This window comes from Poecilia mexicana, unplaced genomic scaffold (assembly GCF_051168715.1).
Source record: "Poecilia mexicana isolate PSO_F unplaced genomic scaffold, ASM5116871v1 scaffold_22, whole genome shotgun sequence".
NCBI lineage: Eukaryota > Metazoa > Chordata > Actinopteri > Cyprinodontiformes > Poeciliidae > Poecilia > Poecilia mexicana.
This window is the reverse complement of record NW_028263391.1, coordinates 24,578,506-24,595,324: the sequence shown is the minus strand read 5'-3', so window position 1 is coordinate 24,595,324 and position 16,819 is coordinate 24,578,506. Positions and strand designations below refer to the sequence as shown.

At 38.4% G+C, this 16,819-nt stretch overlaps 2 protein-coding genes across 5 annotated transcripts in view; both read left to right on the top strand.

Moving 5' to 3' along the window:
* mboat2a (membrane bound O-acyltransferase domain containing 2a) overlaps nucleotides 1–11,873 on the top strand; it is a 28,670-nt gene extending 16,797 nt beyond the window's left edge. The window contains exons 5-13 of the mRNA XM_015004715.2: nucleotides 341–396; nucleotides 1,455–1,512; nucleotides 2,552–2,738; nucleotides 3,762–3,954; nucleotides 4,461–4,564; nucleotides 4,641–4,705; nucleotides 5,462–5,594; nucleotides 6,647–6,798; nucleotides 8,086–11,873. Of these exons, the coding sequence (XP_014860201.2) occupies nucleotides 341–396; nucleotides 1,455–1,512; nucleotides 2,552–2,738; nucleotides 3,762–3,954; nucleotides 4,461–4,564; nucleotides 4,641–4,705; nucleotides 5,462–5,594; nucleotides 6,647–6,798; nucleotides 8,086–8,251 (1,114 nt within the window). The 3' untranslated portion in view covers nucleotides 8,252–11,873. The remainder of the gene's footprint in view (nucleotides 1–340; nucleotides 397–1,454; nucleotides 1,513–2,551; nucleotides 2,739–3,761; nucleotides 3,955–4,460; nucleotides 4,565–4,640; nucleotides 4,706–5,461; nucleotides 5,595–6,646; nucleotides 6,799–8,085) is intronic.
* Nucleotides 11,807–16,819, top strand: part of kidins220a (kinase D-interacting substrate 220a) — a 52,398-nt gene continuing 47,385 nt past the window's right edge. For all 4 annotated transcript variants that reach the window (XM_088002721.1, XM_088002722.1, XM_088002720.1 and 1 more), the window contains exon 1: nucleotides 11,807–11,936. The gene's annotated coding sequence lies outside the window, so the exon portion shown is untranslated. The remainder of the gene's footprint in view (nucleotides 11,937–16,819) is intronic.

Sequence of the window (16,819 nt, the reverse complement as noted above, 5' to 3'; positions counted from 1 at the left end):
GCAGCTGGTTCTGTTGCTGCTATTACTGGGCTAATTGGTATCTGAGCCCATTAGGTGGACGACAAAACAAAACAAAATGAGGATAACAGGAAAGCTTTTATTAGCTGAAATGACTAACACCTGGAAAATGAGTCATTTCTAGCAGAAATATTCAGGCTTTAATGTATTTTACTGGGATTTTAAGTGATGAAGAACACAAAATTGTGCATAAATCAAAATATGTCTGTCGCTGAAATCGGACTAAAAATGTGTCTAAAATGGTCATAATTTTTCCCATTTAATTTGTATTTTATGTTGAATCAAACAGAAATAAATGTTGTTTGCTTGCTTTGCTTTTCAGGCCCATGATGGTTATAACCCAGAAGATCACCAGCATGGCGTTTGAAATCCATGACGGTAAGACGCGCGCGGCTTCCTGCTCCTAAAGCGCCAGATGAGGCAGAAGTGAAAGTGCCACTTTGATTCTCTGAGGAGTTAAAAAAATAAAACGTTATTTTTGAGACGGCTCGATCGGCCGACCAGTGGAGCAGAAAGAGAGCACAGGCGCCGTTATGTAATGGGTTTATGGCCAACAGTTTCCTCAGGCCGCAGATTGAGCTCCAACAGGCTGCAAACTAGGAGTCGATTAAAATGTCTGTAATTAATCAATCGGATTTTAATTGAGAAAATAAGCAACTCATTCAATTCAAAAACCTCTTTTTGCTGCTAAATTACTGAATAAACAGACACATGAAATCAACAACAGAGATATTTATTGTTTTTATTCTGCAATTCAGGTTATTTTAGGCGTTAGCATTAGCTGCTACATGGTTAGCATTGAGATGCTACTTTAGGCTTGAATTGCTTCAGTGAGAGGATAACTCCTTTTAGCGCAACTTGAACACAACACTAGTATTTCTAATCAGATCGGTTTCTGAAGCAGAGATGAGCCTCCAGTGAGCCGAGAGGAGCGCTAGCATCACTGTTGTTAGCATGTGTAGCTTGTGCGTCAGATTTAGAAGTGTACCAGAAACAAATTCAAAGGTTCCAGTTGGGAGATTTTTATGTAAAAAGAAAAGTTCAGTTAATTGTGCTAAAATCTAGGTCATTAAATTAATCAAAATCAACTCAGTAAAGTCCCAGCCCTTACTTTTTATCATTCTTTTATCAATTTTTTACAGTTCATTCCTTTAATTTCCCTTTAAGTCATGTGTAAAGTGAAACTCCTCTTCAGGTTTGGTGAATGTTAGTCTTAATGAAGCGTAGTTTTGTTTAAACAGTTTTGGTTTTTGCGCCCAATGAGCTGAAAAGCTGACGGTTTCCAACAATAGAGCGATCTCCGGAGGTCGTGACCTTTTGCTCATGTTTATGTTGCTCCGTCATCACGGCTGCCCTCTGAATCCTGAACACCTTGACTGTTAAACCTGAATGTGTTTCGCAGCGTGCATCATGCTAGTGTGTGTGTGTGTGTGCAGGTTTGTCGAAGCGCAGGGAAGGACAGCTGACTCCCAGTCAGAAATACCTAGCTATCAGGTATGTGACTAAGGTATGTTTTAATGCTCCGACGGTTGAATTTAACATCTTGTCTGTTTTAGAGTGTAAGCCTGCGTTCGCCGGCTGCTGTCAGTGAATCATTTTACGGGAATGCCTGTAATCCGTCCTTCCTGCTTTGCGGATTGTTTTCCCTCTCAAATCTTCTCTGATGGAGATGAAATGTTGCTGTAACAACGCCGCTCACGCTACGAGGCGGGACTTCCTTTATTAACATGAACACACAGCCAGAGCTGCAGTGAAACAGCTCAACTCAAAGCATGGCCTAGTCAAAGTCGAGACCTAAATTCCATTAAAGAGGCGGTATTATGTGTTTTCCAGGCATAGTGACATTTTATAGAATAATCAAATAACTTTGTTTCCTTCAGTTGTTTTAAAAATGTTGTGTACATCAAATATGGCTAATATAAATTTGACTTTGCAATTTAACACACTGAAATTGGACATCTGTCTCTTTAAGAACTTCCTGCTCTTTCTTAAACTCTGCCTTCAGGAAGTCATCCCAACATGGCTCCTCTAATAACCCTTTAACAACGTTTTTACCAGAGAAGTGGCTCCTATAATGAGCTCGGCAGTTGTGCAATTCCACCAGGTGTTTGCTAATTGCTGCTGGCTAGTCTGAAGGAGCTGCTGTGTGAGGTTGAAGCTTGGAAACTGCAGCTCTGGGGAGGAGCTGCATCTCGAAGGCGGGGCTAGGTCCAACCAGGTGTTTTTCATAGCTGAATGGTTGTCATGGAGATTAAAGGATTTCTCAAACATGCAGGAAAAGTCAAAGCAACATTCCATGTTTGTTTTTGATGAGAGAAAATCTTGATGAAAAGCTGAAAAAAGTTGATTTAGCATAATACCGGCTCTTTAAGAATTTGTGGTAAAATTTAAAAATTGATGTTCAGAAACACTCTGTGCTGCAGAAAACCTGCAGCAGACAGGAAGTTTTATTTGGGATTAGCTCAGAGTTTTGCTTATTTGTGCTTTTCTGTCGCTTCACATCCTGATAACGAGCGTCTCCTGTTCTGCTCAGCCGGATGCCCAGCCTGCTGGAGTACCTGAGCTACAACTGCAACTTCATGGGCATCCTGGCGGGACCTACCTGCTCCTACAACGACTATATGGCCTTCATGGAGGGGACGTCGTACCAGCGCCGCCACCAGGAGAACGCTAACGGCAAGGAGAACGGGAAGGCCAAGCAGCCCGAGCCTTCACCAAAGGTACCGGTCGGATCCAGATCCACTCACCTTAAATCAGCTCAAATGACTCAAACTAAACAGTCATTAAATCTGAAACTTTGAGGCTTTTTTTAGAGCAAAGGTTTAAATAAAACATAAAGCGGAGCTTCAATTATCAGCATTTCTGTCCTTTCTTCTACTTTGATTTGCCAGTTTTGGCCAATAATGCAAGAAAATAGAAGAAAAAATATTTTTCAGGAGCTTCTTAAAGAGACAGAGGCCCAATTTCAAGGCATTAAATTGAGGCATATTTGATGTGTGTGGCGTCTTTACATCAACTGAAGGTAATATAATTGCTTGATTTTAATGTGAAACGCCACTTTGTGCCTGGAAAATAAATACTTTCCCTTTTAATATGCTGCATTCACTGACTGTTAAAATGTCAGTCTTTTCAGTTTCCATCCTGATTTCATGGAGCATCTCCACAGGAACAACTGTTTGATGAATGCAAGTTTGCATTTTTTTGATTTTTAGAAGTATATTTATTAATAACTGGTTTGGTTCTTTAGAAGTGGCCTGTTGTTCTCCATTGAACTGATTAGCATAGATTTATGGCCTATACAAAACACTTTCATCATATTTTTTTTCCCTATAAAATGATTCTCAGATAATGAGATTTCAGTCTGGTCTTTTCAGAATGAGCTGTTTTTAGGGTGGTAAAACCAGCTGAGCAACTGTGCTAGCGCTCTGCTTTGGTTGCTAGGTAACGAGTGGAACTTTGTGGGGTTGCTAGGTAACGGGCTGGTCTTGCCTGGGGTCACTGGGTGAGGGTCAGTGCCTGATGATTTGTGATGTTACATTCAGAAGAATACCAAAAAAACTTCAACTCTTGGGTTGTTTTTAGAAGCAGTAAAAACCCAAAATGGAAATGAAACAACAGAGTCCCCATCTACAGTAACCAGTCTGTGAATGAGAAGCCTCTCCTTTCCTCCACCTGATCCATAATAAAGCGGTTCATCGTCAGATAAACGACGTGTTTTTATTTTTCCTTCCATGTCCTCCCAGCGCGCCGTGGTGTCCAAGCTGTGCACCTGCGCCATCTCTTTGACCACCTACCTGTCGCTCTACCGGCTGCTCCCGGTCGACCACTCCATAGACGAGCACTTCGTCAGCACCACGCCGTTTTACCTGCAGGTCGTCTACCTTTACCTGGCCATGCTGGCGCTCAGGCCTAAATACTACTTTGTGTGGACTCTAGGTGAGGAAACCTGAAACTACAACCTGTGTTGTGAAATTAGGCCTGACTCAATAAGCAGTAAATCCATTAATCAATTAATCGTATTGTAAATTAAAACAAGGTTGCTTGTTTTGTTTTAAAACAGATTTATCTGTTATTTTCTTTTCTCCGTTTCTGCCAAAACTGGATGATAAAAGTCTTCAGTGTGGTGCTTATGACCAGAGACTTATGATTCATTTTATTTGTTGTTTTGGTTGTTTTACTTATTTACTTTCAGATTTTAAATGTCTTCCAGTTCCTGTGTTAAATGCCCATTAGAATTTAAAGTTTATTGATCTTTGAGAATGTGTTGCATTATTATGCCATCAAATCAAAAATTTAATTATCACAATAAACTCCCTGACCAACAGAATTAAAAAGTATTTTTATGTAAAATCATTTCCCAGTGCAACATTGCCATCTAGTGTTGATGTGAGAACTGCACCCTGTTGTATTTCATGAGGAATCTCCGGTTTGTGTGTCTGCAGCCGATGCCATCAACAACGCAGCCGGGTTTGGCTTCAACGGCTACGACGCAGACGGCTCGCCGCGCTGGGACCTGATTTCCAACCTCAGGATTCTGGATATCGAGGTTCGGCGACGTCGTTTGTTTACTTTTTGGATTTACTTTTCCATCTGATTCCTGAAGTTTTATTGTTTCCTTTCAGTTTGCCACAAGTTTCAAGCTCTTTCTAGACAACTGGAACATTCAGACAGCTCAGTGGCTCAAAAGGTAACAGGATTATTTTTATTTCTGCGTTTTTATGATGCATTTTAATCGTTTTCTGGATGGGAGATTTGGAATTATTTTGCAACACACAACTTAAATTAATTTCTTGAACAGGTTTTGATTGTTTTGTGGGGTTTCCTGTATTCTGCACAGAGTTAAAAACAATGAAGAACAACATAAAGTTTTAAATTAAGATATAACAATAACAGGTATTTTTAATTTCCACATCAGAATGACAATAAAACTATATGTAATATTTGTTTCCTATAATTTTCTACAAATATTAAAATAGAAGAAAATCAGTCCATCCTCACTTTACAGTAGATTTATTTTTTCTTTATTTTAAAACCTAAAAGTAGAAATAAGATGATGGTTCCTTTCAAACGACACAAAAACATCCTGTAATAAATATTTTTATGAAATAATGCACCATCTTTTTCCAAATATCATGTAACAATTCTTCTAATTTAGTTTTTTTTGTTGGCTCTTTAGATTATAAAGGGTTGCTGACGCCTGAAATAGACTTAAATATATAAACACACTCCCACTAATATTCAATTCAAAATGTATTTATTTATTTGAGCCTATACGTATAGTTTTGCATAGTAATTTCCCTTTTGTTAAAATCTCTAAATTAAAATGGATTTATCCCCATAAACCTCTGAGTAAAAGTGTAACTTTGCTAACTAGCTTAGCTATTTCTGCTGATATTTCCTGATTTTTCCATGAGCCCTGAATGCACTGTGTTGTCTTCCTCAGACTTTGCTATGAGCGTTGCCCCGTCAACCCGACGGCCGCCACCTTCCTGCTGTCGGCCATGTGGCACGGCGTCTACCCCGGCTACTACCTGACCTTCGTCACCGGCATTGGGATGACAATGGCCGCCCGCGCCGTGAGTTCACTTTCCTCCTTCAGCACCGAAGGCTTTCCAGAATCTACTTGAAATTTTCAGAAATCCACATCCCGGTTGCTGGAAGAGAAAAGCAGTTCTCCCCAAAAATGAAAAAAGAAAAAAAAATCTGAAAAGGGTGGTGTGCATTTATATTTAGCCCTTCAAACACCTGGCTCACACGACAAGACTTTTATTCCGATTTTGGACAGCTGGTAGCTACGAAGGTGTCCCGAATTTTCAATCGTAAGCCAACTTCAGCGGCTGCTTCGTCCAAACTATAAAAACTCCCGACGGTGAAGCTCTGAGTCCATGAGAGCCGCCAGCTGAAACACGTTCTGTCTGAGCGGCCACACGGAAAGTAAAGTCAGGAGTAATAACACTATTTTCTAATGAAGTTAATGAGCTTCAGCTTATTGATAACCCGGTAGTAGGTCGCCATCTTTCTTGAAGCAAAGTACGGTTTTCTTCAAGGCTACAACTTCCCCAACCCATTGGGGAAGTTGTAGCCTGATGACGTGCCTCTTTTCCCTCTTTTTCCGAGTTTTGAGGGGAAAATAGAATGTGATAAATAAAAAAATAAGGAAATTCTAAATTAATAAGGGAAATTGGAAAATGGGAAAATTATTTTTTTTTCAAACAAATGTTAAATGAAAAATGGGTAAATATAAAAGGGATACATGAGAAATTGATTAATGAAACTCCTGTCCTACAGGAGAAATTAAATCAGATAAATTAAATTTTTTTTTTCTATTTTCTTGTTTTTTTTTTGTTTCCCTTTTTGTAAAAATAAAAATATCAGATTACTTTATTTGCTGGATTTTCATTTATTTTTTGTTAAGTTTGTACACCCCTGACCTAGAAAATGCTGACCCAGTTACTGCCTAAAGATAATGATCCTTCTGTCTTCAGCCTCAGATAGAGAAACGGGAGATGCTCCTTTAATGAGCAGACATGTTTGACTCGTCAAACCGGGTCATTTAGCTCGTTTGCTGTAGTTTTCTAGGAACTGAATGGATGCAATTTAAAGTTTTAAACATGTTCCCCTCCTTTAGGTACGGCACAACATCAGACCGTACTTCTTGGTCTCCGACTCGCACAAACGCGTCTATGATGTCATCACGTGGGCTAGCACGCAGGTTGCCATTTGCTACACGGTGGTGCCGTTCGTCTTGCTCGCTGTTGGACCCTCGCTAAAGTTCTACAGGTACGTGTTGTTTATATTTTAACCGCTAACTTCTGCTGGGAATGAGAGGAATTAATCGTCTGGATCTCTGCTGGGAGGCTGCAATGGTTAACAAGACAGATTAATGGGAGGAAATAAAATGGGCCGAGTCGGTGCTGGGACATAAAGACCCGGTTGTTAGCGATTAGCTGCCAGACAGGTGGCGTAAAGAAAGCAGGCTAACCCTTGAGCCATCTCCTCAGGGTTAACCTTTGCCCTCCTTCTTGGCACATAATTCATAAAATGGTTGAAATATTTCACAGAGAAATGAGAAAACATCATCAGTTCCCACTGATTCCTTGCTTGTTGACTGAGCTTATGAAATTATTATTATTATAACCTTTTCAGGAAGAATAAAATGTATTCAATAGATGAAACATGTAGGTTTTTGAGTGTGCTTTAATGAAATACTAACAAAATACTTGATATGGTGCGGCAGTGAAGACTCTTCTGCTAAACCGCTAATAATTTCATTTAGCTCACTTAGCTTCCCCTAAATATTTTTGTTCGGATAAATTTTGAAATTCTAATTTATTTGCCCATTTGTAAATTTTCAGTTGGATAAAGTTTGACATCTGTTTGAAGTTTTGTTTATTGACAGCAGTTCCACTTCCTCTCCTGACGTCCTCTCTTTTTTCCCTCCAATAACTTTATTTAAACCAAGAAACATACAGGAACAAAATAAAAAAAGAGGCAGTAGAGAGGAATAAATAAACATAAATATAATATCTAAGGCCAATACAGAACGTAGAAAGTTACTTTGTCAAGATTAAAATGGTTTTGAGGATTGTAGTCTTTCAATGTCAAATATAATTTGATTTGAAGTTAGCACTTTAGCATTAGCTTTAATACTGTTGACGTAGTGCTTTAGCGTTAGCTTCTGCTAAATACTGTTGTAGCAGGTTGTAGCTGTTTAGCGTTAGCGGAACTAATGTTTATAATTTGTGTGTTAGTGTTAATATAACTAACTTCTTAGCTGTTTCCACCACTGCTACGGTGTTATTTCAGTCGTTTATTTCCATTTAACTAAATTAGCTTGATTTTTGTTACATACCGCATCAATCACAGACTATAATTTGGCATCAAGTAAGACAGAGGCAGCAGAGTAAGAAATACTGCCACCTGCAGGTGGGAGTTAGCATCACTTGAATCCAATGTTTGGTTTCAACCATTTTTGCACCATTGTGGAATCAAAAACTGTCGACAAACTGTGATAATCTAGAGATTTTGCTAAAATGCCATTCATGATGCAGTTTTTTGTCTTTGCAGCTCGTGGTACTTTTGCTTGCACCTCCTGTGTCTCCTCGTGGTTCTGGTTCTGCCTGTCAAATCGAGACGCCGGCAGGCCAGAGCGAAGGAAGACGCTGCGCAGGACGAGCAGCGCGACCACAGCAGCACAGACAACAACTGCAACCAGAAAGACAAATCCACATGAGACCGCCGCCACGTCACAAGCTACACCTGGACCGGGTCGGGTCCCATTACCTAACCAAGAACCCAAAAAGCACTCTAAGGAAAAAACAGAAAACTTCTAGTAGCAACATGGAGGACAGCCGTCACTCTGCTGACGTGGACAAACAGGAAGTAATCTGGTGACTTTCGCGCTGCCTTAAACCCTCTATGTACTCTACAGGTGAGGTCGGTAGGATGGGTGGAGTTCCTCAGGGCAGACAGGAAGTATGTGGAGGGTTTTTGTCATTGGAACAGGAAGTTTGTCCATTTGAAAGAAACAAACTTTATTATCAGCTGCCAACTTTGAACAGGCCTTATGATCTTTGAATAGTTTCATTTCTTCATTTTTTTTTATTTTGAGCAGAGTTCACGTTGTGCGTTTCGTATTTAGCCGTTTGTGACGACACTATTTGAAATACATTCTTAATGTTTTTTTCTTTTTGGGAAGATTTGGCTCTAAAACGACAGAGAGAGGAGAGTTTTCTGTTCTGGATTTCTGTTTGGTTCTGTGTTTTTTCGATCCATGAGTTTATTTGACAAACGGTTAAAGGGAGTTTTGATTTTCTCACAACAGGCTTCCGTTTTTTTCCAAACACACATTTTCTCACACATTTTGAAATGTTACAACCACAAACTAAAATGGGTTTAATTGGACTTTTTATATGATAAATGAACACAAAGTAGTGAATAATTATGAAGTGGAAAAAAAACTGGTACGCGTTTTTCTTAATCAGTTTTTTATTTATTATGCATTGGGCCATTGCAGATCAGAAACTTCTAGATTAATTTCCCATATTTACTAAAGAAAACTCCTTTTGTTGTGAAGTTGTACATTTCCAGGGGGAAAATGATAATTTTTCATGATTAAAAGCATAAAGTTACAAATTTAAAAGTGACAGCAGGCAGTTTTTAACAGGTTCCAAACCCGACAAGCTCAGAGTTTGATCTGCATCAGAACGTCTTCTGGGTCCAGGATGTTGCAGCTTCTTCCTCTCTGGTTTCCTGCATCCTGATGGAGGCGTTCACGGTGATTCTGGACCTGGAAAATGTCGAGCTGACACGGGCAAAGAGCCCAGATGTACCACGTACCTCTCTGGGTCGGGCTGGGAACCCATTAAAAACGGCCTGCTGCTCGAGTTCAGTTCTAAAATCAGACGTTTTATGACTTTAATCATAGAAAATTATCCATTTTTTCTCACAAAGTTGCAACTTTCTAACATAAAAAAAACATTTTTTTTTTATTTTAAGTTAAATTAATCACATGACCTCCTCCCATTTTTGGTTTTATTCCTAATCCTCCGTTGTATTATACTGCCTGCCTGAGTCAGTAATTCACCTTTTGTTGAGTCTCTATTATAAACTCAAACTGTGGTTCAAGTCATGCCCCAGATTCTGAATTCCAGTTAATTTCAGACTTTGACTAGGCCATTCCAACACATGTTCTTCATTGGATGTTCTCCTTGTCTGGTTTAACACTTTAAGAAACGACGCAGTTTATTCCACTTCACGGTTATTCACTACTTTATGTTGCCTCATCAAAGGACATCCCATTAAAATATCCCAGAGTTTCTAAATGTAACAAGATGAAATGTAAAAAAAATGTTAAACTTTAACTGTGTTATTTCCATCAATTTTTTGATTGTTTAGCTTCTTATCTTAAAAATCTAACCGCAGTCTAATTGGATTAATGCGTTGGTGTGCTAAATGCATAAATCTCTGAGGAAATGTGATATTTTTTATTAAAACATGATGTGACCTCTGGAGTCCAGAGCCAGCCGGTGCCGTGAACGGTTTTATTTTTATATTGTGAGCGTCTAATGTTCGGGTCAGGGTGCATTTTACTGTAAGGTGAATGAGACACTGTTTCCTTTTGCTGTTTTTGCTGCATCTTCATCTGAAGCCTTCCAGATTTCTGATCTGATGTTGGTTCTGTTTCAGGAGGTATTTCTGTTAAAATAATATAAAAGAGATTGAAACTGATGGTTCCTGTTATTCTTCTTTAAAGTTACGGATTATTTAAAAAGCTACAAAGCAGCAGAAGTGAAGTCTTTCAGTGTGGATCTGTTTGTGGGTTTTTTTCTCTAACATTTTCATGTTCCTGCCATAACTCTGTGTGTTTACCGTTTCTTGTGGTCTGTCGATGTTGATCGTGTTTTTAAAGGAACCCATGTTCTGTAGCCCACCGGCGAGAGGAGAGACGCCGTCGCTACAAACGCAGCGGCTGCAGCGCTGCAACACTGCATGGCCACACATACCAGCAGATCAATGCAAACGGCTCCATACGTCCAAAGTGCCAAATCAGAAACGGCGCATCTTGTTTTAGAGAATGTGTGTAGGGGTGTGTGTGTGTGTGTGTGTTTGCGCGCCAGACTAACATAATGGGTATTTTTGTGTCAGAAGGAAATTTATCAAACTATTTGTATAACAGTGGAGTACATTCTGATGTGGCGAAATAAAGAGAAATTATTTTTAAACACTAAACCTGTTTGATGTGGAAATGTTTTCCTTTTTTTTCTAGTGAGGAAAAATATCAGTTTTTAATTAGACTTGCATCCATCTTTTGTTCAAAATGTGCATTAAAAAACAGACTATTTACAATATATGAAAATAAAATCATGTAAATATTAGGATAAATGTTTTCTGTTACATGTAAAACTGCAAATAACTCGTTCTGTTTGTAAAACTCTGAGAAAATTGGCTGAACTTCCCTTTGAAAGTTTGTGTTTGAGAAGTTTTCTCACACAGACTGCGAGATCCAAGACAGCCGCCCCTACCCTCTGGTTATCATGCTACATGTAGTGCCTGCAACTCTAAGCTGAAAAAATTTTAAATAATGTGTTGGAGCACTAGAGCAAAGCTAAAAGTCATTGCAAGAAAAAAGATCTACAAGAATAAATTAATCAATATATGAGGAAAAAAGTCATAATTCCAGAAATGAGTTGTATTTCCAAAATAAGGTCATATATTTGGAAAAGGAGGTAATTAGAATACTCCAGGAAGAATAATTAAATCAAATTCAGTTTATTTACCGGTATATAACATCAATGCCCAACAAATATCTCTGGGCACTTTACAAAAAAAAAAAAAAAAAAAAAATCCAGTCATGACGAGGTAGTCTTGTCAGAAACAGAAACTGCTTTGCTTTTTTAAGCTTTTTCTTGTAATGGCACAGCTTTTTATCCTTGTATAACCTAATTCTCATAATATTATGTTTTTATTCTTGTCTTTTTCTTAGCCCGGACCAGAAGTCTGTTCGACAGTAGGTTTAAAACCTACTTCCCAATCTTAAAATTGATTTCAAACAATGGCTGCTGGGGCGGGGCCATTTTGGAATTCCTCCTTTTTCTTTTATTCCTACTTCTCCGACTAACCGCTGTTAACTCGGGTGTGACGTCATTCCCAGGTCTGCGTTCCGAGGTGAACCGAAGGCGGCATAACCGCGGGGTAGTTGCAGTGAGGTGGGGGCTCCGGTGTAAAGCCGAAGGTTCCGCCCCTGTAAACAAAGCAAGAGGAACGAGGCGGAGCCTCCGTCACATTTCTGGTTCAGTAGCAGGTTACAGTTTAACTGTCTTCTGACCAAACATGTCTTGATTAAGAAAAAATAACATTTAGCTGGATTCAGCCAGCAGGAATAACTTGAAAGGCGGGAAGTGAGCAGCCGTGTGCAGGTAAGAAAACCATTGTTTGGTGAGTTTAGTTGATTTTAAAGCTCATTAAATATTAAAAACAGTTGTAACCTGTTGGATAGCTAGCTTCTATTTGCCTTTCTTGTCACTTTTAGCTAAAGTTGTTACTTCCTGCTACGCAAACAACGGGGTGACCACTGTGTTTGTAACACCCCTGTTAAAAGCTTCGCCGTTGGGTCGTTTTGAGTCGCTGTAAGGGGCCAGCCATATGTTAGCTGCCTGACAGATGTTTGACGACCTCCAGAGCCGCTGTCAGAGAGGGAACCTTGGCTAATGTTGTCTGGAAACACAACATAAACTTTAATAATAATCTCTAAGCCACCTGTCACGATGGTAACTCGTTGGACCTACTTTTAGTTTGTCAGTTTAGCAGCGCTGGTTTATGTGTTAATATCCTGTTGAAGTAACCAGTTTCATCACAGCTAAACTAAATTAAATAAATGTGATAATGTAATGTTTGTGTTTGTAGTTGACCCGCAGGCTGGTATGTCCCAAGGAACTGAATCCTCAGCGGTTTCGTGCCCACATGACTTGCCATAAAGAGCTGACTGCTGGTTAAATTTAGAAATCCTATCCAGTGTTGCCTGTCCTTATTTAAGCTGAACTGGACATAATTTCAGTTTTTTCTGTTCATATATACTGATTTGTTATCTTGTTTGCACTCCAGATAAAACCTGCAACATATTTTCACACCCATTGACCTTATTCACATTTTCTCTTGGTTCAACCACCTTCCAGCGCATTATTTTCAGGTTCTTACTTTGACTGGGCCATTCCTATTTCTCCACATTAATATGCCTTACCATCCCATAAAGTCTCTGTCTGTATGTTTAGGATGATTGTCCTGTTGGAAGGTTGAATACAACTCCAGCTCAAATTTCCCAGGTTTTCATTTGTAAAAAAGATTCAATGGCATAATTTTTTCTCCAGTTCATTCTGCCTTGTGATAATCTGTCAGTGAATGTAGATCATACATGTCTGCAGTTCTCTTTGAAACACAGATGGGAAAAAATGCCTTAAACTGAAGTTTTAAAATCTTATTTGACCCTTAAGGCCAAATCCAGATACGAGTTTAAAGTTCAAGTCATGTGTAATACTTTAACAAGAACATTTTCCATTTTTTAAAATCTATTTATAGCTGAGTCAGTGAGCTTCAGGTTGTCTTATTTCCAGTTGACTGTGATGTAATCAAATCACTGTTTTAGTTCATTTTTCTACGTTTTACAGTCATCTGAACTGCTGCTCTGACCTTTTCACCCAAAAAAGTACAACCTGTTCCACTTCCATATGTGGACCAAAATCTGACATTTCTCATTGTATTTGCCGTCTGAACAGTCATACTGCATTTATTTGACTTTTACGTCGTTGACTTGAGACATGCGCCGTAATTCTGCACCAGAAGAAGCCAGACAGTAAATCTGGATGTAAATTATGAAAGCAGTCTGTGACGTTCTTCTTCTGCCGTTCACAAGGGAGTTTGATTATGAATGAAAGACCAAAAACCCAAATTTCTGATATTCTAAACTGGAATTTAGAATAATTTAAAAGTCGTGTTTCATCTGAATCACCTGGGGTTTAAAGTATGACGGAACAATTAATCGTGATTAATCGATTATTCAAATAATCGATAACTACTTTAAGAATCGGTTAATCGTTAACTGGAGTTTCAATAAAATGCTAATTTTCTAAAAGAATAACACAATCAGAGCAAACCAAAAATGTAAAAATATATTTAATTTAAGGTGAACAACCTTCTTTGTAAATATTTTCCACCCTGAACTCCATTTTTAGCTTCACATGGTTTAAATTCTGTAAATAAGATTTCCTATTAATTACATTTTCTGATCCAGTTATTAGTTGGTAAATCAGCTCGACGCTGATCTACTGATGTGAAATCAGACAGGAACTGTTTCACATTGTTGTAGCTGCAGATGCATCTTTTGCTACAAATCATCAAATGTTCACCAAAGGAATGCCGTTGTTTCATTTTAGACAATAAAATGTTTCATTAATACATGTTTTAACTTTCCATCAATACTTTGTAGATGTTTGTATGATTCCTAAATGTATGATCAGTTAGTTTTATTCTTGGATTATATTATTTTTCCTGTCCTGTTTGGTTGGTAAGACAGTTGGGCTTTTGCCTCTTCTGCACTATTATTATTTTTTTGTATTTAATTCCATTAAATGAACTAAACTAAACTATTTTATTACTTAAAAAAGGAATTTAATTATTTATGTATTTGCATCCTTTGACATATTTTTAGTATTGCATATAAAAGGCTTAATGAACCTGCAGAATGTGCCAGTTTTGTTATCCGATTAATTGTCAGAATAATCGGGTAAAAATGGGCAGATTACCTGAAATGGTCAGTAGCTGCAGTTTGAAGCGTTTCTTGGACAGGACGGGAGTCTATTGTGTCGGGAAGAGCTGGGCGTGCCTCCAGCCCCTCATCAAATATTCAGCCGCTACTTAAAGCGGGGGATGCTGAGCGTGAGCCGCCACTGCTGGCTGAACTGGGCAGGAAGTCAGATTTGATCTTGAACTGGTAACTTTACCCATCCCCACAGGTAAGGCTGTAATTATCTGAGATTTCATCTTGTTCAGTAGTTTGAGAAGCTTGTTTGTAGTTGGCATGGTGACCCATCCATTGTGCTGGGAGAGATGAGGAAGAGGAGGGCGTGTCAACAGGCTGCCGTCACCATAAACAAAGACTTTCCTCTGTTTCTATTCTCCTCATTGGGATCTGGGAAGCAGCTGGCAGGTGATCGCTGAGTGGAGGAGAAGAGAAAACAGTTTGTTCTGCAGATAAGGATTGATCGGTTCTGAATTTGGCTGAACTGTTGGGGCCTTTGTACCGACGGCCATGTGACTCTGCGTGTGAGGGAGCGTTAACCTGAGCAGGATTACGGCAGGAAATCCTGCTGGTTGTTTGGTGAAACCCTCAGAATGAGGCTCATTAATTCAGATGCTCTCTGTGCAGGAAGTGAGTCTGATTCTGGAGGATGGGCAGAACTTTATGAATCATTAATGAGCCGTTTATCGATCAACTACAGCACAGAACGGTAGATTCATTGATGGATCTGGGATAAAACGTCTGAAATCTTAAAAGTAAAAAGCAATCAAAAACAATTTAAAAGCATTAAAATGAATTTTGATTGAGGTTTTCATTTCCGATTTCTTTCTTTTTCTGAGTTTGTAACATATAAAATGTATAAAAATACACTTTATGAGCTGGTTGAGATTTTCAGCTGTTTCTGATGGGCCACAAAGTTTTTATTTATGTTTACAATTAAAATAGCAAAAACATACAAATTTTTTCTTATTTCCTGTGCAAAATTTGAGAATAATCTCATTTTTGTAGAAAAATGATCTATAAACCTTTTCAGATAAAATTTTTTTCTAGCTTTTTTGTGTGTGTTTTTTCAGTAGCAAGAACAGGATATGGATTATTTTTTATTTATTTACCCAAGTTTATTAAATCGCTGCGGCAATTTATTTATTTTTTAGAAAAAAATACTGGATGTTTGTGGTCCTGTTTTCCGTTAAAATAAATGAAAAGCAAAAGACATGCTTGATAGAAGGTGTTAACATTGAGGAAACACTGAAAATTGTATCATTTTTTTTTACTTGTATCTGCATCAGCTGTTTAGTCGCTGATTTCCATCAATCACACAAATTTTGAGAAAACTTTTAAAACTTCACCAAAAATAAAAAAGTGAATTTTCTGTGTTTCCATCTGGTTTGGAGCGAACCGACCAGGCTGCGCTAAGCGACGCTATGCATGGCTGTAGTAACGTAAAATTCTCTATGTCAGAAATTATTCTGCATTTTACCACAGAATATTAGAGTTCAGCTAAGAAAAAATTTAAAAAATTTCAGGCAAAAAGTTGCATGAGAAAAAAGTAATGAAAAAAGTGATGATAAAGTACTTTTTCGGAAAACCAAAGAATCACCTCAAACAATCTTAAAAACATTTTTACAAAATATATTCAATTATTTCACATTTTGGCATTTTCATTAATTTTCTACGGAGCCCCATAAGAGACATGCAGGAACTTTTTCTTTAGCATTTCCTCACAGTCATGTACCAGCCAGTTCCTGCGGCATCTTGAATACTGAAAGTCTTTCTGCTACAATATAAAGTTTTTAAGGTTTTTCCATGTATGTTCATATCTAAAGTTTTATATCTTTTTCTATAAATGCAAAAGCAAAACAGGTCAAACATGGTCTTCCATACCTTCTAAGACGTAAACAGAAACTTTCCGTAAGAAGGAAAATAATAGATTTAAATTTTTTAAAACTACTCTGGAGTTATTTTCACAGGGTAACAAACTCATCTGAGTTCTGATTGTATCTTTTTTGTGTCGTTAGTCTGAATGGTTCATAAATGGCTCAACAATAAATGGCTCGGGTAGAAAGCAGTTGGGCTTCTTTTCTTTTCAGGAAGGAGGAAAAGTTTCTACTGAAGCCTCCACAGATGATTAGATGGTTGTTTTTCTTCTCCTGGTTTAGTTAAAGACTCATCAGCTGCTGCAGATGAAATCCCTGAAGCGAGTTTTGTTTTTATTTTTCAGTAACAACCCTGCTGCTACTTTTCTCTGTCTGCTCAGTAAATTGTTGCCCAGGCTTGTACCAGTTGTAGTTTTGTTTCTTTCCTGAAGACAAAATTCAGAGCGACCCACTTCTGGCTGCACGCGGTCGACCGCGCCGGCTGCATCTGAATACCAAAGTTTGGAGTCTGTTGTTTGACTTTTGGCTTGTTTGGTTTTCTTTAATGGGGCTTCGTTAAATGAGCAGACCGCATCAACCAAGCAGAAGAGCTAACGAGCTCCTATTAGCGCGCTGCTAATGCTAATGAGGG